The sequence below is a fragment of the Nannobrachium achirus genome (assembly GCF_963921795.1).
Source record: "Nannobrachium achirus genome assembly, chromosome: 9".
In the NCBI taxonomy this organism is placed as follows: domain Eukaryota; kingdom Metazoa; phylum Chordata; class Actinopteri; order Myctophiformes; family Myctophidae; genus Nannobrachium; species Nannobrachium achirus.
Genome location: NC_137818.1, coordinates 9,468,900 through 9,496,299, shown reverse-complemented (window position 1 = coordinate 9,496,299; position 27,400 = coordinate 9,468,900). Strand labels below are relative to the sequence as shown.

The 27,400-nt window shown below is 43.4% G+C and overlaps 1 protein-coding gene across 1 annotated transcript in view; it reads left to right on the top strand.

Moving 5' to 3' along the window:
- Positions 1–27,400, top strand: part of LOC308291836 (glutamate receptor-interacting protein 2-like) — a gene marked incomplete at both ends in the record, with an annotated part of 124,107 nt that overhangs the window by 20,721 nt on the left and 75,986 nt on the right. Inside the window, 2 exons of the mRNA XM_080733968.1 lie at positions 1,611–1,697; positions 16,018–16,153. Of these exons, the coding sequence (XP_080590094.1) occupies positions 1,611–1,697; positions 16,018–16,153 (223 nt within the window). The remainder of the gene's footprint in view (positions 1–1,610; positions 1,698–16,017; positions 16,154–27,400) is intronic.

The following is a 27,400-nucleotide window of genomic DNA, read 5'->3' as shown; positions in this document are numbered from 1 at the left end:
CGTACTCATGTGTTAAATTAATCGTTTTCGGAGGGTCTTCTTTGCGCCTCGGACCACGAGGAAGCTATTTGAATTTCTTTAAAGCCCTTGCAGGGATCGTCTTGTGAAGACGAAACAGAAAGTGACCTCCAAGATCCAGAGTTCAGACTCTGTTGTAGGGATGGGACTATACGCGATATTATCGTTTATCATGATAACAAAGGTTTAACTTATCGTTATATCGTCCTCCGTCATGCACTGGGATCAATTCACCTTTATTTGCCAAGCTGCATATCTGGTACCACTTGAACCCTCTATAACTGGTAAAAGGTACTTATAATATACATACTTGATACAGTCTTTTTTCACTCTCTATCAAATGTCTTTGCCAAAAAATAGCCGATCTACAAGTAGATCTGCTATTTTTTGGCAAATGTTCCGCCCCAGGATAATGGATTTTGATTATCGTGATAATCGTAAATCGTAATATCTTTTTTCACAATAATCGTGATATGACATTTTCATATCGTCCCATCCCTAGTCTGTTGTCCTGGTTTTGATAGCTAACGCCTGACAGTTGTAGACGTGGACTTGTTTGGTTTTGATAGCTAACCCCTGACGGTTGTAGACGTGGACTTGTTTGGTTTTGATAGCTAACCCCTGACGGTTGTAGACGTGGACTTGTTTGGTTTTGATAGCTAACCCCTGACGGTTGTAGACGTGGACTTGTTTGGTTTTGATAGCTAACGCCTGACGGTTGTAGACGTGGACTTGTTTGGTTTTGATAGCTAACGCCTGACGGTTGTAGACGTGGACTTGTTTGGTTTTGTTAGCTAACGCCTGACGGTTGTAGACGTGGACTTGTTTGGTTTTGTTAGCTAACGCCTGACGGTTGTAGACGTGGACTTGTTTTTGTGCTGCTGTTTTGCCTCCCTGAACCATAATGCCAAAGGTGGAGTTCAAAGCATTCAAACGGAGGTGGAAAAAGTACTCACGTTAGTTTTTTTACTTAAGTTTGTAAAAGTATCAATGCTGCCATGTTAGAAATACTCTGTTAGGACACTGTCACACCGTACTTGTATTCTATTCTATGCCAAAATGTACTTAAAGTACCAAAAGTAAAAGACTCATTTTAGAAAATGTCCCATTTCACGTTTTCAGATGTATAGAAATCTATTGAAAATAGCCGATCTACAAGCTCACAATGCGTCCAAATGGACGAAATCTTTGTCTGAACTGGTTAATGTATGTTTTGAAATAATATTCAAAATCTACAAAGTAACCAATAACTACATTTTTCCAAATATTTGCAGTTGTGTGAAAGTACAATATTTGCCTCTTGAAATGTAGTGGAATAGAAGTAAAAGTACTGAAAACTGGAAATACTAACTCCAATACAGTAAAAGAAAAAGGAAAAAGTACTTGAGTAAATGTACTGAGTTACATCACTGCATGCCAGAGGTGCAGTTCAAAGCATGCCAGTAGCCAGTGGCAGACTGAGCTGTCACAGTGTGTGAATTGATAATGTGAGGAGTCATCCAAGCCCTCTGCTGCACCAGATTCCCAGCATGCCATTCAGAACGCCAGCATCCTAAAATGCCTCAACATGTCCTCCTCTGCTTCCTCCTCAGATGACGGGCCGTACTCCAAGGCGGGCGGGGGCAAGGACTCCGGCTCGGGGGACCACTCGCATTCGGCGCAGAGACGCAGCCTTTCAGGTACAATTTACAGGAACCCATTGCAGTGCATACATACCACACACAGCACGCCTAGCAAATAACATTCTTATGGTCGAGAAAAACAAATTGAGGTAACAGAAATACGAGAAGGCCCGGACCACTGGCCTAGAGGTCCTGGCACCTAGCCTGATTCGAGTCCGGATCCCAGCAATATTTACTCCATCTCCACTTAAAACAAAAGGCCCGGGCCGGCGAGCCTAATGTAGCCTGACGACGCATCGCGGGTTCGAGTCCTGTTCCCAACTAACTTTTCTGTATGTCACTCCCTGTTTCTTGTCCATCTCCATCTTAAAAATATATCAACAAAGGCAGAAAAGCAAGTTGCACATGGCAGATGACGAGATACGACACATAACCTAAATATACAAAGAAATTACTGACATATTTGACAACTTTATAATTTAAAAAACAACATTGATAGTGGAAATAGCTGATCTACGTGCCGTTATGCGACGCATTGTGAGCTTGCGTAGATCTGCTATTTCCACTATTTTTGAAAATGTTTGAAAATATATGGACATTTTTCAACAGGGAAACGATTATGACTATTATGACAAAATAATTGTGATTATGTCACATAATTGCGATTAGACGAAAGCATACGCCTGTCTGCATTCTTATCAATGACCCACAGTGCCCAGCAGAACAGAATCTGTGACAGACATACTTCAACACAATACCTATGTTACACATTTGCTCCACCTACATACCAACATATTCTTACAACTTTGCCACCACCCCATTACAGTTAAACCCCACATTCTCCGGCCCTATAAGCACACATTTGTTGGCCGCCCAGCCCCCAAAATGGAACGAAGGCCGACATTTTATTTTTAATTTTTTCCTAATGGCCGGCCTGGACCGGCCTGGAATGAACCGGCCGTTCGGGAGTTGTCCCGCTTTTCCCAATGGCCAGCACGTCCCTGATTGCCACACTTTGGGAGCCATGAGGGAGATGAGTCGCCCTTCACCCCCGCCACTGTACCATAATACCTTAAGGCTGCATTACGCTGTTGCCGAGTCCTATTTACTTTGTTTGTGTACGGTAAAAGAACGAGAAATCCATGGCGGTTTGTATGCTTTGTTTGTTGGTGTGCATGACATCGCTCGGAGACATGTCTTCCTTTGTTTGGCCTGATGTTGTGTTGCTGGCCTGTTTGGATGATCTCACATAAATGCTTAGATAAGGTGGAAAGAAGTGCTTGTGCAGCATACCTGTCGTTGGTGCTAAGGCACACACACTGGTCTGTGCCTGGGCGAACTTCACTTAGCATGACTTAACAGCACAGCACAGCAAACACCACACACACCACAACACAACACAACACAACCCGTCTATGTTACTTAACAGCCCAGCACAGCAAAGCACAACACAACACAACCCGTCTACGTTACTTAACAGCCCAGCACAACACCACAGGGGTGTCGCACCAAATTCTGGGCCCTGGGTACAAGGATTCACTGCGGGCCCCCCATTATTTTGTGCTTTAACTATTGAGAAATAGCAGATATACAAGCTCACAGCGCGGCACCGAGTGCCACGCTGCGAGCTTGTAGATCAGCTATTTTTTTTTAATCGTACAAATTTGTCTTTGAATATTTCTTTGAATATTTCAAATCCTTGTTTCTATGTTCTATGTTTCTATGTCAGTGGTGCTCAAACTCTTTTATGTGAAGGACCCCCAAAATGATATGTATTTGGGAACCCCCATCTCAAAATATTTAGTTCCAGGGACCGCCCAGAAGCGAATATTTGAGTTACAAATGTTCACTTAAAAATATATATATATATTCCAAGATTTTCACAAATTTTCACGACTTTTTAAAAATAGCAGATCTACAAGATCGCAGTTAGCTTGTATATCTGCTATTTTTCAATGGCTAAAGTATAGAATAATTAAGGCCCCTCCACCTTGGGCCCTAGTAACTCAGTCCCACTTTCCCCCCCTTGTGACACCCCTGATCACACCACACAACACAACCCGTCTACGTGACTTAACTCTTATTGTGCCTATCCCGAACTAGTTCGGGATAGTTTGGACCTTATTAACGTTCGGGGTGCCATTTTCTTTTTAATTTTCGAGCCGGGCCGCCGGCCGTCATCTGTTTACACGGCCCACGAGAGCGTCGCGCCGCCGATATTTGCCATCCACTCCAATGCAATCCAGGATCTTTAGAGCTCATTTTCTCTGTTCCATGCATATCCATGAGGTGTGCAAGGTTTAATCACGGCTAAATCGCCGAAAATAGGGCTTCTAAAATGCTTGGTAGCCAATAGCTAACTTCAAGCTAACTTCATCCTGTTCCTGTTCATGCACAAAGGATAGTGTTCAGGCGCGTCATGGCTGCGCACGGCTTGTGCATATACAGCGTATGTCTATGGTGGATTCTATGGCCATTGGGCGCCCTCTAGTGGTGATTCTGGGCACTGAAAGGGTTAACAGCCCAGCACAACACCACGACCTGGCCCGTCTACAAAGACACAATGAGACCAAGAGAGAATGTGTTTGATGATGGCACCACAGACGCCTGTAGTTCAAACAAAACAGTGGGTTGCGCACATGGCTGGCGCTGGACACAGAGTGACAGTTCAAAAGAATAAAAGACCGCACATGCATGCAACAGCATTGCATCCTGTAGTGTTAGTTCACTCTAAGCCATTGAAGGACTATTTCACCAATTCTCAACCTATCGTTATATTGATTACTAATTGGTGGAATAATGCAATATTCATTGGCTTATAAAATAAATAATGTAATTTTTTTAGATATTGGTCCAAAGTTCATGGATAAAATGTTCATATGGCGAGAAAATTCGTGTTTTCCGCGTTTGGCATAGCCCTCTACCATATTGCCTGCCAAGTTTCGTAAAAAACGACTGCAAGGTTGCAAAAAGGAAGAAAAATATCAATTTCAATAGTGGCTCCAGACGCTTGGCCACTAATTACAATTACAGCAACAAAAAACAACACAACAACAACAGTGTCAGTGAGAAAGGATCTGCTGTTAGGGGTTAAAATAGAAATGGGCCTTTAATTTAGATTTAAAAATAGTTATGGAGCCTGTTATGGTGAGTGTATGGGCCCTGACGGCAACCCTTGGTCACCCGGTTAGACTTAAAGGAAAATTCCAGAATAAAACATATTAATCCTTAATCAGCCTTTTATCACGTCTGTACATACCTGGTATGATGGATTTTTATCATAGTCCTTCCAGTTTTTACTTCTCCTGGACTCCTCAGATCTCTCTCCCACAGCCAAAACGGCGGTCAATTGAGGTCCTCCAAAAGCGCTAATTTTCACCGCTGCAAAGTTACTTTTTTCTTCATAAATCTTCTATTTATAGTTCAAAGCGAGCCAGTAATCCACTGTTTTATCGCAGCTTGAGGGAAATGGCCGTTGTTTACATGATCCCAATAGTAGCAGTCACAGAAGAAGAATGAAGTCTCGCGTCTCGCGTGATTACCGCACCCCCTTTAGCTTTTTCTTTAGCGCAAAAGAAAGCTTTCTCCTGGAGTTATTACAGCCAGTATGTACACAACAAGGCATCGTGGTATATATATAAAAAATAAGAAAGCAGAAGAATATAATCTAGTTAGTCTGTTGCTCGCTAGAATCTAGTAATATGACTGAAAAGGATTCACAACAAAGCATTTTAACGGACTTCCTGTAGTCATAAGGTAATTCTATTACCTTTATTTATTTTTATTTTCCTCAATACATTTCTTCGATTTTATTTATTATTTATTCATGGAATTACTTACAAAATAATTTTGACATGTATTATTATTTGTAAACAATGTAGGCTACAATATAATCACAAAATAATCGTATTTTCCTCAAGACATTCTGCAATGCCTCACCAAATAAAATTTAGGTAAAAATTACCTCATGACCACAGAAACGTGTCTTTCATGAGGTACTTTTTACCTAAAGTTTATTTGTACCACGATGCCTTGTTGTGTACATACTGGCTGTAATAACTCCAGGAGAAAGCTTTCTTTTGCGCTAAAGAAAAAGCTAAAGGGGGTGCGGTAATCACGCGAGACGCGAGACTTCATTCTTCTTCTGTGACTGCTACTATTGGGATCATGTAAACAACGGCCATTTCCCTCAAGCTGCGATAAAACAGTGGATTACTGGCTCGCTTTGAACTATAAATAGAAGATTTATGAAGAAAAAAGTAACTTTGCAGCGGTGAAAATTAGCGCTTTTGGAGGACCTCAATTGACCGCCGTTTTGGCTGTGGGAGAGAGATCTGAGGAGTCCAGGAGAAGTAAAAACTGGAAGGACTATGATAAAAATCCATCATACCAGGTATGTACAGACGTGATAAAAGGCTGATTAAGGATTAATATGTTTTATTCTGGAATTTTCCTTTAAGGCCTGTCTGTCCATATAGTCTCCCCCCGAAACCGACGTTTTCGTCGGAAAGGTCCGGTTCAAATACAAAATGACGTCACTCGCGACTACTGAAAAGCCTTACACCGAATTAGAGTCCGGAGTCCAGAAAGTCGCAACTCTCCAACAAAAAGTTTGGTCTCGGAGAGACTATATGGACAGGCCTTTAGTAACCTTCAGTCGGGCGGGCCGATCGGCACATGGGGTTCCAGCAGATCAGCTACTGTAGGTATTGAGGTGCCAGGTCGTGAAGAGCTTTAAAAGTTAACAATACAATAAAAGTCTATTCAAAAGGTTACTGGCAGTGCAGCCAGTACCGGGGTTATGTGCTCTGATCTCCTAGTCCCAGTAATGAGTCTGGCAGCCGCATTCTGCACCAAGTGCAGCTGCGATCCCTTTACTTGCAGAGGCTATAATAAAAGGCGTTGCAATAGGGGTGGGCGATATGGTGATAAATGGATCGTTGAGACGATACAATGTCTCCACGACATGCCTTTTTCAGAGATATCGTATATATCGTGATACAATGAGGGAGCCTTATAAAAAATCCTGTTGAATTGTTAATACTGAGAGTCATTGCAGAATGAATTTAAACCTGGATTTTGGTCTAAATCAGTAGTTCTCAAACTTTAAAATGTTAACTTTAAAATGTTAACTCTGACAGAATACAAATGGAACCAAATGGACCCATAAAGGGTCCATTTGGTTTCATTTGTACACTATCAGAGTTACATACACGTAAGGATCAATTTAGACCTCCCAAAAGGAACCCAGAGAGTCCCTGGACCCCACTTTGAGGACCACTGGTCTAAATGGTCTAATGGTTACTCCCTTTTCTTTTAGTTTGTGTTACCTTGTAGGTGGTTGTACTGTTAAGTAACTTGAAAGATAACCATAAAAACCAACACAAATAATCGTGACAAGATATGCATATGTCATATTGTTGCTGATGTTCTGACATATTATCTTGTTTATTATAGTGATGTATTATCTGCTTATTGTAAGTCGCTTTAGATTAAAAGCGTCTGCTAAATGCCTAAACTGTAAACTGATTGTGTGATTGTAATACAGCTTGGACGAATATCGTGATAGTGCATTTTTCCATATCGCCCACCCCTACGTTGCAATAGTCCTTTAGTAAAAGATGACTTTGTGAAGGTTTTTAAGACCGTGTGCACAGTACAGTTAACATTGTACACCGTACAGTACAATGATCTGGAATGCCGAGAATAGCGGCTATTTTCGGCATGCGACACCATCGTTCGGCAAAGTGCAAATCAGGCTTCGAGGTCAAGCTCATTTTGAACTCCGCTGCGCGACTGACCTACATAATCATGTGCTCAAGACTCTGCCATCATCTTCCAGTCAATCTTTTCATTCTATTATTATTGCCCTCTCCATCGCTGCCGCCCAGGGGCGTCACAAGGGGGGGAAAAGTGGGTCTGAGTCACTAGGGCCCAAGGTGGAGGGGTCTTTAATTATTTTATACTTTGTCTATTGAAAAATAGCAGATATACAAGCTCACAGCGTGGCACCGAGTGCCGTGCTGCGAGCTTGTAGATCTGCTATTTTTGAAAAGTCGTGAACATGTGTGCAAATCTTTGAATAATGTAATATGTAAATATGTAAATACTTTGAGATGGAAGTCGGTGGCCAAATACATATCATTTCGAGGGTCCTTCACATGAAGAAGTTTGAGCAGCACTGACATAGAAACATAGGTTTTTCAAAAAACCTTTGAAGGATTTGAAATATTCAAAGACTTTTCATGATTTTTCTAAAATAGCAGATCTACAAGCTCGCAGTGCCACGCTGTGAGCTTGTATATCTGCTATGTTCCAATAGCTAAAGCACGAAATAACGCGTAATAATGCGTTCCCAGTCTAAATGGGTTAAACCCCCTCCCCTTATGAAGAATTCATGGGGGGCCCACAGTGAATCCTTGTACCCAGGGCCCAGAATTTGGTGTGACACCCCTGCTGCTGCCCCAAGGCTTTATCATCCACACTTTTAAATCCCATCTTAACCACTTCAGCCCTTTGTTATACTTCTTAGTACGCCGCCGCATGAATTATACCGATAGCTTGTAGATCAGACTATTATCCATTTGGTTGGTTATCAAAAAAGTATATTTAATTATATTTTTTGCATTGATTTGTTCCTTCCTATAAATGTATAACAATAAGAATGGCCTAGTGGTTAAAGCACATACCGCATATAGGCTTGAATGCAACCTGAGTTCGATTCCCGAGCCTGACAACCTTTGCTGCATGCGTGTCACTCCCTGTGTGTCTCTCTCTCTCTCCCTGTTTAGGAGGTTTTATTCATCATTGATAAGAACAGCTGAATGGACCTCCAAGCTCACAATGAGGTTGGAGGTCAAAATGGCGTGGAGCTAATTTAGCCCCACCCCTCCTTGGTGGAGTTAGCTGGTTTTGTCAGAAGCGCTATTTAATACTTTGCATGGGTTCAATTATTGTTTTAACCAACACAGAGACGTAAAGGGTGTTCAATAGCACTGATTTATGAAAAATATATATATATATATCAAAAACCTGGCTGAAAAGGTTGAGAACCACTGCTCTACATAAGATGGGAGAAATATACAAGCGCAAACAGAGACAGACAGACAGATACACAGTCAGACAGTGCACATTACAGGTTCTATAGCCCCCTCAGACACGCTGAGCGCGTCGAGCGCATAACAGGGGTCGACACTTGACACTAAAGGTCACAAAAGCATTTTGCCCGTGGGGCAGGTAAAGGTCATGTTCTACTGGCCCTAAGGTCATGACACTGGGAGTTTGAGTTTTTGTGTCATGAAGGGGTTTTGTGTGGGAGATGAGAGAGTGAGGGAGAGAGCATGAGAGAGATAGAGCAGTCTGAGCAGAGAGAGAGAGAGCCTTCAAGATGTTTTCATGTTTATATATATATACCGATGTTTCTGGTTCACATTGGCACATTTCCCGGGGGCAATCTGCCCAGATCATGCATGTCACACATGTCTTATTCTTTTTTAGTTTTTTACTCTCAAAAAGCGCCTGCAATGTAGTGCAGTTGAAACTACATTGCAGTGCACATCATTGGGTGATCACCGCTTGCCTCCTGTGAATTGTTTTATTTTTATTTGTGTTTATTTTATTTTTATTTCGTCGCTGAGTGAGGTCAGCAGACAAAGTGACATGAGTGAGATGAAAAAACCTGAGTGAAATGTGCCAATGTCAACCAGAAACATTGGTATATCGTCGTTGTCGGGTGAAAACCTTGTATGTTCAAAACTGTTCGTTTTGCATTTTTCATTTTAAAAATGATTTAAACTAGTGAAAACAGACGATCTACAAGCACACAGCCGATCTGTGTGCTTGTAGATCGGCTGTTTTCACTACTTTTGTGCGACGGCCTTGTACGATGAAGCAGGGCTTTACTTTGCAAAAGAACGTACAAATTTGAAACTTGGAGATACGAGGTTTCCACCCGACAACGACGATATACAGATGTGTCGTTTCAAATCTTCAGAATACTGTTCTTTTCCTGAAAATGTCCTGCAAATGCATGTTTTCTTTCCCTATTTTGCCTTTCTAACTTGGAGCGTATTTTTTGCAGAAACTCACAAATGGCAAGAAACCACTCCATTCCCATTGAAAAGCAGAATCCACCTTCATAGGTAGATCTATCTAGATCAGGGGTCAGCAACCTTCTTGAAATGAAGAGCCACGTTTTTATTTTCTAGAGTGTCAGTGTGCCATGTCAACATACATTTTAATGACAAATATTTTGTCATATTTTGATTGGCAGGACATTATTATAAAGATCATTAGACCCAGAACAACAATCCATCTCCCCGACTCCCTCCCACAGTCAGAGTTCAAAGTTTTAATGAACGTAGAAATATCTGCAAGATGTCATTTGCTATAAATTAGCTAACTTCATTTAATTGACCACGTTTACATTTTTTTTAAATGACAAATATTTTGACACATTTTGATTGGCAGTACATTGTTATAACGATCATTAGACCCCGGCCCGAGCAATAATCCACCTTATCTCCCAGACTCCCTCCCCAGTAAGAGTTCAGAGTTTTAATGAATGTAGAATTATCTGCAAGATGTAATCTGCAATTCATTAGCTAACTTTATTTAATTGACCAAGTTTAAAATAAAAAGTTTTTAAAATACAAATCCTCTCTCACACTGGCCGCTGGTCACCCTCCCCTGTGCCAATGTTGGCACCCGTGCCTAAGGTTGCCTACCCTGTTTTTTGGAACCAATCACCGAGCACCGATCACAAAAGTTTGATCACCCGATACCAATCAATCACCGATCCGATCAAGTTATTATTTATATATTATTTATATTTTCTAAATGTTAATGTTTTAACATTAATTAATTAATTCACTCATGAATTCATTTATATATTTGCCTTATAGTTATTTACCAGCATTACTATGTATGTATTATCATAGCAGTAACTAATTATTCCTTCAGCACTGTGGAAATCAATACCCCAAAATGGCCTCAAGTGGGCATACTGAACGGCTGGTTGATCGGATGCACCGATCGGATCGGATCGGTGAATTTACCTTTTGATCTAAACCACCGATTATCGCCGATCACGCTTTGATCGGCCCGATCCGATCCATTGCCGATTGATCGGTAACATCTCTACTATTAATAGATTATTTTATGAGCATTAACCCTTAAGTTCGGTTCGGGTCATTTTGACCCATGTTACATTAACATTTTTTCCACCTGAAACTCACTGGTCTTAAAGATTCTTCTGTGATGATGAATATGTAAAAAAAAAATGCACTGCACCCATGCTTCACCCCTCCCCCCCCCCCCCCACCCTTTTCTTTTACCCTCTAATACAAGTTTGTGGGTAATTTTGACCCGGGAGATATTTGGTTTCAAAAACAATACCAATATAAATTTTAATTTAACAAATCATCATCATAAATTGACTTTGTCTCAATTCCAAACAATCCAAATGATGATATGGTAAACTAAACTGTAGTTGAAGCATCTGGCAAGAGAAAGTGCTGTCCTGTCCAGAAATGATGTCCTGTAAAAACAGTAACAGCGCTTTCAGTGTTTGATGTGACATAGCAAAGCACAAATGCAAAGATTTACCATATATATCACATGAATTGTTTGGAATTGAGACAAAGTCAATGTATGATGATGATAAGTTAAAAATTATATTAGTATTGTTTTTTAAACCAAATATCCCCCGGGTCAAAATGACCTGCAAACCAAACGTAGGTGAAGTGAATTTGAACCGAACTTAAGGGTTAAGACGGTGTGCGGACCGGACCTTCTATTTTTTCTTGTCATGGATTCGTATTCCCACACAGACTGGGAGGACGATGATAGCAATGATGATAGCAGTGGCCACGGAGCAGATAATAGCAAGGAGGTAGAATACGAGGGTGCGCTCCCTTCCCCAAAATACGCCTTTTTCTACTCACTTTCTTTGTGACAATGGGGGTACAGACTGACGAGTTCGCTGTGAGTTCTAGCCAGGGAGATTTGTGACACAATCGTTCACTTTGTGATACAAGAACCACATTTTGGTTTCCTCTGGACCTACTTTTTTCCAAAAAAGCACGTTAGCCTCTCTTTTTGAGGAAAATAAATCAGCTCTAAGTAGCATGTGAGGGGTTTTTCATGATCCTGAATCCAATGCAAGCATTTGTTTTGCACAAAAACATTCCTTGGGCTAAGAAAAGGCCCCACAAAACTATGGTTTAGTAATGAATCATCACTTTTCACAGTTTTTTTTGAATGTTTTTTGTGCTAAACAAATGCTTGCATTGGATTCAGGATCATGAAAAAAACCCTAGTTTGACCCCTCACGTGCTACTTAAATCAGATTTATTCTTTGTATTATTGCCCTGTTTAGAAAGTCAATGGGATATTGCCATATTGCATTTCTTTGATTGGCTAACAGGCTTTTGGGGGAAAAGTGAGTCCAGAGGGAACTTTGTGCAAAATGTGGTGCTTGTATCACAAACTGAACGATTCTTCCATAAAATGGACTTAATTTCCCACGCTATTCTGCTGGCTGTCTGCTCACTGTGATATAGGAGTACATTTGTGGGTTACATTAATGGCATTGGCAGTGCCAATGCCTTTAATGTACTCCTTCATGCACAGCCAGCAGAAGTCACAGCCACAGACCGTGCAGGCCATGTGCTCGCAGCCGCTTGTCCTGCTGATGCGGGACGCGCATCGAGGACACGGCCTGCCGTCGTCAGCCGCGGCTTCACCCCAGCTCTTCTCCGTCTTCCCTGATGCTTCTGCTGCTGCGTCGTCACACCTCTGGTTAGGATGCCAGTGCCGCCTGCAGCCGTAGCAGAACTCCGTGCCGCAGCCCTGGCGCCCGCACGCGATCTTTGGACAGTAGCCGTGGTCGGGGGCGATGACGGCGTAGCCGCAGTCGGGTGCGGGGCACCAGCGGCAGTCCGGGTCGGCCGCCAGGCACCTCCTCAGAGCGAACTCCTCGTACCTGGCCCAGTCGGCGGCGGACACGATGCTCCGGATGTCGCGCGGGGCCAATTTCACCCGGCACATGGGGCAGCTGATGTCCACCTGGGCCATGGAGAGCTTGCTGAGCAGGTACCGGTGCAGGCAGTCTGTGCATGACCGGTGGACGCAGGTCTCGATGGCCGGGAAGAGGTCCGGTGCCAGCCGCAGCTGGCACACCGGGCACTGCAGCAAACTCTCGGTGCTGACGTCGGAGGTGACCTGTATTCCCAACATATCGATAAAACCAACTTTGACCATCGTAGGACTGGCTCTGTCGGACCCTGGTGTGAGGCACGTAATTATAGCTCATGCTAAATATGCTCTGACATCACAGTGATGTGGTCGATTACAATACAGATGATACACTACACCACTAAGGTTCCAATGTACCTGACAAAACACTTCAAGGATGTCCACAATTAACAACCAAAATGTGGAACGCCTTACTTACAAATCCCTGACATCCTTTAAAACCTCCCTGAAAAACCACTTAAGCTGCTCGAAACTGGTAATAAGAAACCTCGCCTGACCTCCCCCTCCCCCGGACCCTTCTATTTGTATATACTTCTTTTGAGCGGTGGTAAACCGCTCCATAGAGTGGCTGTGCGTGTGTCTTTATCACCTTTTCCTCAGCGTTTTGCCATAGCAATGTGTGTGTGTGTGTGTGTGTGTGTGTGTGTGTGTGTGTGTGTGTGTGTGTGTGTGTGTGTGTGTGTGTGTGTGTGTGTGTAGCCTGTATTACACTTTTTCCTCAGCGTTTTGCCATAGCAATGTGTGTGTGTGCAGCCTGTATTCACTAATCACCAATTACATCCTAGACCTATAGCCTAGTCTCAAGATGTTATGCAAGCACGACCACCGCTCACTTCACATTGGGTGTGATTTTTTTTGTTATTTTGTTTACAAGTGTTTCTTTTTTTGCTGAAGATATCTACTGCATAGTACTGTGTGAACTTCTCACCCTATCTCTAAGGGAGATACCAGCCACCCGTCTGGGGAAACCCATTTCGTCCGCTTGCACCCGCGACCTTATACTTACGGTCATGACCCACACTTCATGACCATATTTATGTATTTATATTGATTGAATACTTTATAGTCAAGAACATTTAAACATGCATTTAGGCCGAAAAGGATAACTCAACAAAGTCCCGGAGACATGTTTCCATTGTCATCAACATAATACATGATACAAGCTACATTTACAGAGGAGACATTTGTAAATACAGGGCTGTATAAATATGTAATATGACCCTCATTACAATGGAAATGAATATCTAACTCCTCTAGTTTCCTGATAGATGCTTTGTCAGGCCAGTTTGGAAAGAAGCCACAAGCCAGCGGTCCCAGTCACTAAAAAACACTCAAAAAACACTTGCCCTTTCATGCAAGCAAAAAGTACGCTCCACTTGTATACGGACATGTTTTTTTTACTTGCTCCGGGCAGTCTGCCAAACGTTAGTGCCTGTCAACCCTTGGGTAGTGAGCTGTGTACCAAGGTCTGAAGGATGCTATTGTACAGCTTGGTTTACAAACGCAAACGGCTTGTGTTCATATTTGGAAGCCTTTGTGATGTCCATAAATTTGTCTGCTTGAGAGGCCTGCATATTGCTGGCATGCCCAAGCCAAGACCCGCTAAGGCATTGGAGGCATTGGCTAAATTCTGTTCTGTGTCGGTGATACTTGGCAGTCGTCACATTATGGAGGAGACTTGGGATCAGGGACGTGCTGGCCATTGGGAAAAGCGGGACAACTCCCGAACGGCCGGTTCATTCCTGGCCAGTCCAATTGTCACTGTCGGGCAGAAACCTCGTATCTCCAAGTTTCAAATTTGTAATTTTTTTCCTGCTTCATCATACAAGGCCGTTGCACAAAAGTAGTGAAAACAGCAGATCTACAAGCACACAACGCTTTGCACCTCAGAGAGAGATCTCTCTCTATAGCGCGCGATGAGGGCCTCTCCAACTCTTTTTCCCGGGCTGAATCAGGGGCCCAGCACGTCCCTGCTTGGGATGTCCGCTATTATGGGCCTCATGATATTATCGGCAGATAATAGAATAAAAATGTAATATCGTAAAATATCTGTATCGTTTTTTATTCTATTTTACAGGCCAAACAAAATGCAGAAGCAAAATAATCAACGTGTTTGTTTAATTGTCTTTTGCACATCTGTGAGGTCTGAACTAGATATATTGATATTATAAGCTATGTGACATCACAGTGATGTCAGATACTAAGAGCAGAGATCTCCATATAATGATAATGATCCATGTATGGGCATAAAAGGGATTATGATGTCATGGGAACCACTCTAACAGAATACCTTTTATGCCCATATATGGAGATCCCTGATGTCATCATTAAGCCCATATCTAACAGGACTGCATATGGGAATGCCCATGTATGGAGGAAGACAGCCCATATCTTTGTGGCTGGTTCAGACAGGGATCTCCATGTATGGGCATAAAAGGGATATTATGTATGTGTAGGGTTAGTATGTATGATGTCAGATGTGATAGACGTCATGGGATTTTCACATAACGAATAACTGAGTGAGCATATTTGGGGTCTCACAGCATATCTCCATATACAGTACATGGATCTCCATATATGGGTACCAGGAGTCTCCATGTATGGGTAACTGGTCCGATATACATCACTGGCCAGATGGCCAAGACATGGCGCGACCTCGCCCTTTTGGGCCCTGAGGCGTTTTACTAGTGTATTACCTTGCTTATTGTAAGTCGCTCTGGATTAAGAGCGTCTGCTAAATGTCTAAATCAGGGGCCTTCAACGTTTTCAGACCGAGGACCCCTTAGTTGAGAGAGAGATGAAGCAGGGACCCCCACAACCTGTTCATAGATTCCATATAGTTTCATCGTTCATATAGTTTCAGCACAATCATCAGTGTATTTTGGATTCATGTCAATTTGTGTTTTCAGATATTTACCCACTTGAACCGTCAATACTTATAAAACTTGACTCTTCACTCTGTACTTAGTCTGCTCTTTTTCCCCTCTACACCAAAGCTCTTTGCCGAGAATAGCCGATCTACAAGCTCACAACGCCTCGCAGCGCGAGGCGTTGTGAGCTTGTAGATCTGCTATTTTTGGCTAAAGTTCTCCCAATATGGACACTAGCTAGGGTTCAAGTGGTTAATATAAAAAAGGAGAAAAAAAGGTTTCTATCAAACAAAGATTTGGAGGACCCCCTGTAGTAACTCCGAGGACCCCCTAGGGGTCCCCGACCCCCTGTTGAAGACCCCTGGTCTAAATTGTAAATTGTGTGTGTGTGTGTGTGTGTGTGTGTGTGTGCGTGCGTGCGTGCGTGCGTGCGTGCGTGCGTGTGTGTGCGTGTGTGCGTGTGTCATCAGAGGAGTTCCGCGGCGTCACCACCGTGGACCTGATGAAGAGGGAGGGCAGCAGCCTGGGTCTCACCATCTCCGGGGGCTCCGACAAGGACGGCAAGCCGCGGGTGTCAAACCTGCGGCCGGGCGGGCTGGCAGCCAGGTGAGGATATAACTCCATTTATAGGCCTGGACGCAAAATCTGTGGGTCACTTTAATAACCCATTTAGGCCTAGGATTATTGACTGCTTTAACAATTGAAAAATAGCAGATATACAAGCTCACAGCGCGGCACCGAGTGCCGCGCTGCGAGCTTGTAGATCTGCTATTTTTGAAAAAAGTCGTGAAAATGTGTGCAAATCTTTATGTGTTTTTAAAGCGAACATTTGTAACTCAAATTTTGCTTCTGGGGGGGTCCCTGGAACTAAATATTTTGAGATGGGGTCCGTGGCCAAATACATATCATTTTGGGGGGTCCTTCACATGAAAAGGTTTTAGCACCACTGACATAGTAGTCTTAAGAACAGACTAACTGAGCTCCAGTTGAGTGAAAAGGACCTTTTCTTTGACGACGGCTGGCCAGATTGCTGACATGTTTTTTTTCTCCCAAAAACCTTAGAAGGATTCAAAAGACACTTATAGAATCGGGTCAAAATTCAAATTGTCATGATTTTTCAAAAATAGCAGTCAATAGTTAAAGCTATACTGTGTAAGTTGCTAAACTAGTGGTCAGTAGCGGTATTGCTTTTTTCGGCCGTTTTTCGGCCGGAGTCGTCGCGGACCACCGCCGCGGACCACCGGAGCGGCGCCGCAAACCACCGCGACCGATACGAATCCGTGGAGGGGTAGAACGTATAATTTTCTGGCCAGGATTTGGGGATTAAGAGGTTAAGAATCCTTCACCATCGTAAACACTGTAGCTGAGGGAGGCTACTTCCTGAAGAGACGGCAGATGCGCTGTGATTGGCCGGTAGTGTATCATGTATACGTATAACGTATACACAACGTATACAGCTGATGCAGATGACGTAATTTTGCCGCAAAATTCTCCCCCCCTCACGGCTCATAGAAAACATATAAAGAGAAGGCTTTAGAAGCTGAAAATAACGGAGTGGGTGTTCTAAAACTTTAGCGATTTAACAGTTAGGACAATTTTAAGATTTGACTTTAACTATTAAAAAATAGCAGATATACAATCTCACAATTAAAGCTTGTAGATCTGCTATTTTTTTAATCCTTCTTTTAAATCAGTGGTTCTCAAACTTTTTCATGTCAAGGACCCCCAAAATGACCGCGGACCCCCCATCTCAAAATAAGTTGTTCCAGGGACCCCGAGGAGCAGAGATTTGAGTTATTTGCAAACATTTTCATGATTTTTCAAAAATTGCCCCCTTAGTCACATCTGCCCATGAAAGATTGTGATGCATCTTGGGAATCGGCTTATTGTGTCTTAAAATAAATATTTAGCCACTTGCATGCATGCCCCCCCCCCCCACACACACACACACACTTTTTAATTACAATCTAAAATATGAACCCTTGTTGTAAAAAAAAAAAAAAAGTTGTCCTTTAAGAATGAATCAAGCATAAATCTAAAACTAACATCTAAATGCCTGAGCATAACTCTATAACCCCAACCTGAATCTTTTTTTTTTTTTTTAATTGTAACCTTGTCTCAAAACATGTTTTTAACCATGAAACCAGTAAGAATCCCTAATCGGGAGATAAGCGACCGTCAGGTCGCAGCGTGATTTTAGGCCAACATGTGTAGGAGAAGTGTCCAAAAATGTGTTTGTAAAAAGCGGCCTGATGGTGGCGTTATATGGGACTGATCCATGTTGATGAGTGTAGACATACTGTGTACCGATTTGTGTGATTTGTAGGAGCAGTGTCCAAAAATGTGTTTGAAAAAATCGGCCTGATGGTGGCGCTATATGGGACAGATCCATTTTGATGACATGAGTGTAGACATACTGTGTAGCAATTTGCATGATTTTAGGGCCAAATCTGTAGGAGTAGTGTCAAAAATCGGCCTGAAGGTGACGCTAAATGGGACATATGCATGTTGATGAGATGAGTGTAGACATACTGTGTACCGATTTGCGTGATTTTAGGGCAAAAAATTTAGGAGCAGTGTCCAAAAATGTGTTTTGCAAGAATCGGCCTCATGGTGGCGCTAGACGAGGGCCATGTGAGGATTGATGGGTAGAGGTTGTAGTTTGGCAGGCAAGGAGTGTGTGTGCAAAGTTTGGCATGGATCGGGGGAATTTGTTCCTCACAGGTATAGTAACACACTCGCACGCACGCACACACACACGTTATTGGAAATCACACCCGAGTTCTGGGCAAACCCCGCCCATGGAAGCTTTTGATTGGCTGAACTGGCGCTAGGGAGCGCTCCTTTTTGTTCGCTTGGACCGCACGGAGGTGCGATCACTTAAACCTAACCCTAACCCTAACCATAACCCTAACCTTAACCTCAGTGAAACTAACGCTCTGAGTAACTAACCTGCCGACGGATGAAAAACTCGGGTGTGATTTCCAATAACGCCACACACACACACACACACACACACACACACACACACACACACACACACACACACACACACACACACACACACACAGACACACACACACACACACACACACACACACACACACACACACACACACACACACACACACACACACACACACACACACACACATAGAGCTCACCCTAACCCGAGGATCACAGATGTAGCATCAGATCAGCCCAACGGTCCGATGCGGTGGCTCGGCCTCACAGTGTGTGAACAGCACGTTTCCTAAAGAAACAGAATGCATGGTGCAGTTGTTGTGCACTCGTCCAGCAATTTGAACCTGCACACATTACATTGTCTGTAGTTAAAGGTGCTGTGAGTTGTGTTCCTTTGATAATATAAGTGCTTAGCACTTATAAGTAAGCATTGCTATAGTTTGTGTAAAACTTAAACCTTCACTGTTTTCAAGCCAAGGACCCCTTAGTTGAGAGAGAGATGAAGCAGGGACCCCCACAACCTTTTCATAGATTCCATATCATTTCATTGTTTGACAGCACAATCGTCAGAGTATTTTGGATTCATGTCAATTTGTGTGTTTAGATATTTAACCACTTGAACTGGCAATACTTTGTAAACTTGACCTTTCACTCTTAAAGTTGTACCATGTAACTTTTTTTATAAAACAAATCTTAAAATTGTCCTAACTGTTAAATCGCTAAAGTTTTAGAACACCCACTCCGTGAATTTCAGCCTGTAAAGCCTTCTCTATATATGTAAACTGCGATCCTTGCCGGGGACCGGATCTCGCGCCAAAATTGCGTCATCACACTACCGGCCAATCACAGCGAGGGTTATACAACTGCCGGCCAATCACAGCGCATCTTGAAGTGGGGTCGCTATGGCAGCCATATTTGTTGTCGCCCGTTTGTACCATCCCTTCTCTAGGTAATTTCGCCTACCAGGCAGGGCGAAGGAGTCCGTATCTCTGGAATTACTGAACGCACAGGAACAAGGGACCCCTCAAAAGATAGATCTCAGCGAGGTGGAGGCAGACGCGGGGGTCTGAAGGTACGAAAAACGGCCGAAAGACGCGGACGCGACCGCGGTTTGCTATAGGGCTAATGACCACTAGTTGTGCATCTTACACAGTATAGCTTTAAGGGGAGCACACACTGAACGCGAACGGCTGCGCAGCGTCGCGTTGCGGTATCGACGCACGTGAAGTGCCGTGCGGTAACCCCAACTGGATGCGGCGTGCTGCCACACAGCACATCCATTTTCCCGGTGGGGAGAAGCATGGGAGAACATGTTCAACGTGCTGCAACGCTGGATAAATAGAACAGTGGCGTATCGGCGCGGCAGGCGAGGCGGCAGACCCGCGACTGCGCGCGTCTGACGCCGCCGGTGTGGGTTAGTTCATTGAAAATAATGGGGCCGTATGTTTTGACCCGCCGCTTCCGCGCCGCCTCCGCGCCGCCTCCGCGTCCAGTGTGTGTTCCCCTTTAGTCTACTCTTTTCCCCCTCTACACCAAAGGCTTGTACACACTGCACAACCTTTTGAGCCGATTATGCTGTCGCAGACCGTTTTTGGCGCTCGCCGACAAAACCGCTGATCTGCTTCAAGATCGGACTTTGCTCGCGAGGTTTTGCTCGTTTTGTGTGAAAGGCACCAAGAGAAGATCTGGTCCACTTAAATATCGTACCTTGTGTCTGAGCCTCAACAGGGGTCTCTTCAGTTCTCACAAACTCCCAAAGGATACACGATAAACCAGTGAAATGGCAAGTGACGACACAAAAGAATTGTAGCCAAAGTTGGAACTGTAACACAATAAAATGTAAGCTGATGATTGGATAATATATTGGCAACCTGGTGAGGTTGCAGGTCAGCTATTTTCAAATGCCAAAGGCTCGCCTCAGAATAGGGACGCTAGGGTTCAAACGTGGGTAAATTAATTCGTATTGTGCTCCATTTATGAGCTGCAGATAGCATTTTGAAAGACCACATACGGTTCTGTTCATCCGCTGCTGAAGTCATTGTAGAGAGCTAATTACAGTGGTTGATATAGTAGCTATTTTTTGCCAGCTCATTTCATTAGAGATTGTTTAATTAAGATTCAGTTAATCTCGTTCTCCCCGATGTCAGCCACGTGAAAGGAAAATGCAGTGGACAGCTGATGACTAAGCAACATTATCGTTATAGCCCCAACGCACGCACGCAGGCACACACACACGTACTGTATGTTAGAATTAATAATATTAATAACTTAACCATGTGAATCCCTCAATATGTCAACTTGGTCTGCTCTTTTTTTTCCTTCTACACCAAACCTCTTCACCGAAAATAGCCGATCTACAAGCCCACAATTGTAGAATGTAGGTCTGCTATTGCTGGCAAATGTTCCCCCCAGAATAAGGGTGCTAGGATTCAAGAGGTTAAATCCTATACTATTGCCAAACATTTTAACTTGTGACCCTAAAAGAGAAATCAGATATTTGCCCCACTTTGCGCCACGTGTGAGCTTGTAGATCGGCTGTGAAAATAGCCGATACTACTACTTAAACATTTGTTTTGGGGGATGTATTTTTCTTTTCTTTTTTGAGCAGTGGTCAACCGCTCCTCCAGAGTGGCTTTGTCTGTGTGTGGCTTTGTACCCGCATTCACACCAAGAAGGAAAACACGCCGTAAAAGTGCACAGGAACGCAATTATGTGCGCCTCCAGTCCGCAAGGCTGTTGTTGATTGACAGTCACTCTGTTTTTTTCTTTTTTTTTTTTTTTTATCCCATGATTTTGCAACCCATTTTCATCCAGTGCCAATTGCCTATGTAATCCTGGGCTCTGCTCTCCCTCTGCCGCGCCTGGGGAGACAACGGACTGACCTCATGCTTCCTTCAATGCATGAGTAGTCCAAGTTGTTTCTTTTCACCTGACAGGGGGGATTTCCCCGGGATGGACGTAGCGCGTGGAAGGAATACGTTATTCCAACCAGTTCCTTTCCCCTCAGTCACTCTGTTCAATCACTTCCCTGTCATCCCCCACAACCCTGCCTACACGCAGAGCCGCACTGCTTTCATTGGCTTCAAGAGCTCGCGCACGCCCAAAATTTGAATAAAGTCGGTCGCGACGAGCTTTATTCAAATTTCTCAATCGGTCTGATGCGTGCGTTCAGCGTGAAATTGGGCGTTTTTTGACGTATCGCGCAAGACGGGCTCCACGCAATTCTCCATTGGAAATGAATGGGATGCGGGCGCTCACACACGCAACACCAGCTTAGTGTGGATAGATAGGCCTTGTCCGTAGCATGAATAGCGCTGGTGACCACAGTGGCACTGTTGAGTCACGCACACACACACACACACCCGCGCGCACACGCACACACACACACACACACACACACACACACACACACACACACACCCGCGCGCACACACACACAGCACATGCACCACACACACAGCACATGCACCACACACACACGCACACAGACACACACACGCACGCAGGCGTTGTTGCGCAGCCTCCACCGCTCAATTCACAGGAGTGTGATTTTTTTTTAATGCTTTGAATTAATAATCAAAATAAATGCAGCAAGCTAAAAATGAAGGGACCCACAAATGGGTCCCGACCCAGTGTTTGAGAAACAGTGCTATACACTTTGTTGAGCGGAGTTCCCCAGGGGTCTATACTAGGCCCCCTCCCTTTTCCCCCCTCGTCAGCACCAAATCACATTGCTGGAGATAAGCTGCTCTACAATCTATTTCAGCTGAATGTTGGCTAGGGTTCATGATGTTCATTTATCAGACAAGACAGTCGCTGTGTGAATCCTATGGAACAGCTTTGTGTTCCCTCTACTCCATTCCACCTCCCGTAGGACTGCTAATGACTGCTCTGGATGGAAAGAACTTGTATGTCCAAAACTGTTATACGTTTCATCCTTTTTAACCCATTTAGTCTTGAAAAATACCTAAAAAATGTCTTCTAAATCCTAAATCGTCTATGATCAGTCGTGCTTGAACTCCTAGAAATATATGTATTTGACCACGGATCCCCATCTAAAAAAATAAAATAAAATGTTTCGCCCGAAAAAAAAAAAAAAAAAAAAATTAGTTTAAAAAGAAAAGGAAACAAAATTATTCCAAAATGTCCAAATGAGCTTGTAGAACTGCTATTTTTGCTACACCTTTGTACAACATTGTTGTACGACAGAGTAGGTCTTACAAAAGGAGAAATTAAAAAATAAAAATATAAAAACACAGAGATGCAAGGTTTCTGTCAGACAGCCATCCCTCTGTGGTGCAGTCAGAGGCGTTGTGCTGTCTCTCTCCAGCGTTGCTGTCGGGTAGAAACCTTTTATGTTGGAAATTATAATTAAAACTAGAATTGACAGAGTCAATTTTGACAAGTGTGCCTGCAGCTCGCTAAATGCGCGACTTCGTGCAGCGGTTTGGACCGTGAGACCATCCGCAGAGTCGTCTGTGTTTCTTTTTGAGAGGGTCGGTCCCCCTGAAAAACGTGTTTTGGCACGAAACGGTTACGTTTTGCGTGTTTGTGACGCCCCCTAGGGGTCGAAGTGGAAATGCTTTTGGGGATTCGTTGAGTATGCCACCCCCGACCTGTGGTTGAAATTCAGTGTTGACTCGACCTATTGTTTGTGATTTATGGCTATTGTTTGCGAAACGTGCCCCTCCCGCTAACTTTGGAAGCGCGTTACGAACGAACGGTATGGACTATCGAAATATCCTTTGACTATGTTTATCGCATGGCTTCATAGATCATGTGTACCGCTTTTTAAGACATTTGAAGAAAATATGTAGGAAAAGGAGCAAAAAGTGTGTTTTGGAGAAAATTCAAGATGGCGGAAAATCTAGCCTGGCGCAAATGGGCGTGGCCTATATGGGGAGATGCGTCTCGACCCAAGGAATCCAGGGAAAAAATAATTTTAATTGTCCGACCTACGGTTCAAGAGTTACGGGCCAAAACGTAAAGTGGGCTGTTATAGCGCCACCATGAGGCCAAATTACACTATTATTTTTTATTTAATCCTTGAAATCATTATGAACCTCCTCTCCAAGTCTTGAAACTGTAGCCCCTATGGTTTGCGAGAGAAAAATAATTGAATGTGAGTTTTTGCGATTCCCATTATAAGTCAATGGGGAAAATTAATTCACTAATAAATTAATATCAATTAAACGATACAACTTTTCTCTTAGAAAAGTAATAGCACACGATTCCCGAGTAAGCCGGTCGATTTGACATATGGCGCGAGTGTGTGGTGCAAAAACTGTGGGAGGAGTAGCGTGCCAAACTTTGGGGAATCGTATGGACAGACTTAAATACTAGAATTGACAGAGTCAATTTTGACAAGTGTGCCTGCAGCTCGCTAAACGCGCGACCTCGTGCGGCGGTTCGGACCGCGAGACCGTCCGCCGAGTCGTCCGCGTTTCGTCGTGAGAGGGTCGGTCCCCGTGAAAAACGCGTTCTGGCACGAAACGGTTACCTTTTGCGCGTTTGTGACGCCCCCTAGGGGTCGAAGTGGAAATGCTTTTGGGGATCCGTTGAGTATGCCACCCGCGACCTGTGGTTGAAATTCAGTGTTGACTCGACCTTTTGTTTGTGAGTTAGGGCAATTTTTTGCCAAACGGGCCCCTCCCGCTAACTTTGGAAGCGCGTTACGAACGAACGGTATTGACTATCGAAATATCCTTTGACTATGTTTATCGCGTGGCTTCATAGATCATGTGTACCGGTTTTTAAGACATTTGAAGAAAATATGTAGGAAAAGGAGCAAAAAGTGTGTTTTGGAGAAAATTCAAGATGGCGGAAAATCTATCCTGGCGCAAATGGGCGTGGCCTATATGGGGAGATGCGTCTTGACCCAAGGAATCCAGGGAAAAAAGAATTTTAATTTTCCGACCTACGGTTCAACAGTTACAGGCCAAAAGGTAAAGTGGGCTGTTATAGCGCCACCATGAGGCCAAACGACACTATTATTTTTTATTTAATCCTTGAAATCATTATGAACCTCCTCTCCAAGTCTTGAAACTGTAGCCCCTATGGTTTGCGAGCGAAAAATAATTGAATGTGAGTTTTGGCAATTCCCATTATAAGTCAATGGGGGAAATTAATTCACTAATAAATTCATATCAATTAAACTATAGAACCTTTCTCTTAGCAAGTTACTAGCACACCATTCCCGAGTAAGCCGGTCGATTTGACATATGGCGCGAGTGTGTGGTGCGAAAACTGTGGGAGGAGTAGCGTGCCAAACTTTGGGGAAAAGCATGGACATACATAAATACTAGAATTGACAGAGTCAATTTTGACAAGTGTGCCTGCAGCGCGCTAAATGCGCGACCTCGTGCGGCGGTTCGGACCGTGAGACCGTCCGCCGAGTCGTCCGCGTTTCGTTGTGAGAGGGTCGGTCCCCTCGAAAAACGCGTTCTGGCACCAAACGGTTACGTTTCGCGCGTTTGTGATGCCCCCTAGGGGTCGAAGTGGAAATGCTTTTGGTGATTCCTTGCGTATGCCACCCCCGACCTGTGGTTGAAATTCAGTGTTGCCGCGACCTATTGTTTGTGATTTATGGCTGTTGTTTGCGAAACGTGCCCCTCCCGCTAACTTTGGAAGCGCGTTACGAACGAACGGTACGGACTATCAAAATATCCTTTGACTATGTTCATCGCGTGGCTTCATAGATCATGTGTACCGGTTTTTAAGACATTTGAAGAAAATATGTAGGAAAAGGAGCAAAAAGTGTGTTTTGGAGAAAATTCAAGATGGCGGAAAATCTATCCTGGCGCAAATGGGCGTGGCCTATATGGGGAGATGCGTCTTGGCCCAAGGAATCCGGGGAAAAAATAAGTTTAATTTTCCGACCTACGGTTCAACAGTTACAGGCCAAAACGTACACTGGGCTGTTATAGCGCCACCATGAGGCCAAATGACGCTATTATTTTTTATTTATTCCTTGTAATCATTATGAACCTCCTCTCTGAGTCTTGAAACTGTAGCCCCTATGGTTTGCGAGAGAAAAATTATTGAATGCGATTCCCATTATAAGTCAATGGGGACAGGTAAGGGTTAATTAATTTCTTAATAAATTCATATCAATTAAACTATAGAACCTTTCTCTTAGCAAGTTGATAGCACACGATTCCCGCGTAAGCCGGTCGATTTGACATATGGCGCGAGTGTGTGGTGCAAAAACTGTGGGAGGAGTAGCGTGCCAAACTTTGGGGAAATACATGTGTGTGTCCATGTCTGGCTTAAGTATGAGTGATAACAATAAGTCTGCCCATGCTATGCATAGGCACACTTAACTAGAATTGACAGAGTCAATTTTGACAAGTGTGCCTGCAGTGCGCGACCTTGTGCAGCGGTTTGGACGGTGAGACAATCCGCCAAGTCAAGGTACAGTACACTACGGCACAGTAAGGTACAGCACAGAACAGTACAGAAGATACAGTACACTACAATACAGTAAGGTACTGTACACTACAGCACAGTAAGGTACGGTACAGTACAGTACAGTACAGTACAGAAGATACAGTACAATACACAGTGTTGGGAAAGTTCACTTTAAAAATGAACTAGTTCAAGTTCAAGTTCAGAACTTCTAAAATGAACTAGTTCATTTTTAGTTCATAATTCCCCATTATGAACTAAAGTTCATGGTTCCCCAAAATGAACTACATAGTTCTTTTTTAGTTCTTTTTTTAACCATATTTTTTTTTTATACTTTTGGCAATTCAAAAAAAAGGGGAAAAAATATATAAAGGTCTATATATATATATATTATATATATAGACCTAAACATTTATATATTATATAAATGTTTAGACGTTTCTGCATGCTATTATTTGTCAAAATTATTGACTCAACCCATATTATATAGAAACACACACAGCAATAATTTCATCCAACTTAACATTGAGGTGCCCACAACATCAGTCTTCCTGCACCCTTATTGTGAAGGACTGCATGTAATAACCATGTTATTGTCTCATTGTGTGAAATATCATAATATTCAAAAACAAATATTTGACTCCAATTGATTCCCCACACAGTATTGACTTGATATAGCAATACAAAATAATATATATATTACACAGCAGTTGTGGGAAAACTAAGACATTGTTCAAAAAACACAATTCCGATTTTGGTAATAGGGCAAAAAATATATTTTTCTTCAATCTACTGTCTTGATACTCTAACCAAAATTGTGCTATAGACCATAATCTACAAATTGGAAGTGAAAGAAACTTTAACACACATTTGAAATGAAAACAAAAAATTACATGTACAGGGAACCCCACTAGAAAAAAACAAAAAGTTACATGTACAAGGAACCCCACTAGAAGGCAGACGTTTCTAAACCGTGCACAGCATGATCCGCGTTGGTTAAAATAGCTGATCTACAAGCTCACGTTGTCTCGTGGATGCGACGCGTTGTGAGCTTGCAGATCAGATATTCTCGCCGTGCAACACACATAGGACAAAGTATAGTCAGTCAGGCTTGCGAGACGAGGAGGAGATTCACACACACACACACACACACACACACACACACACACACACACACACACACACACACACACACACACACACACACACACACACACACACACAGTGCAGGAGCAGAGTGCAGAGTAGACAGCACTGCATATCAACGGAGCCTCCGACGAACGTTCACGAGGCACTGCTGCGTGCAGTGCCTACTATTGGAGCACGTGAATGAAAAGAGAGACGAGAGGAGCAGAGGACAGACGACCGCGGAGGCGCGGACCGCCGCATGAACGGCCGACGAACGCCGACGAACGTCGTTCACGGGCGTCAGAATGACCGCGTTCGACAATATCGTTCATCAAGCGAAAACAATTACGTTCA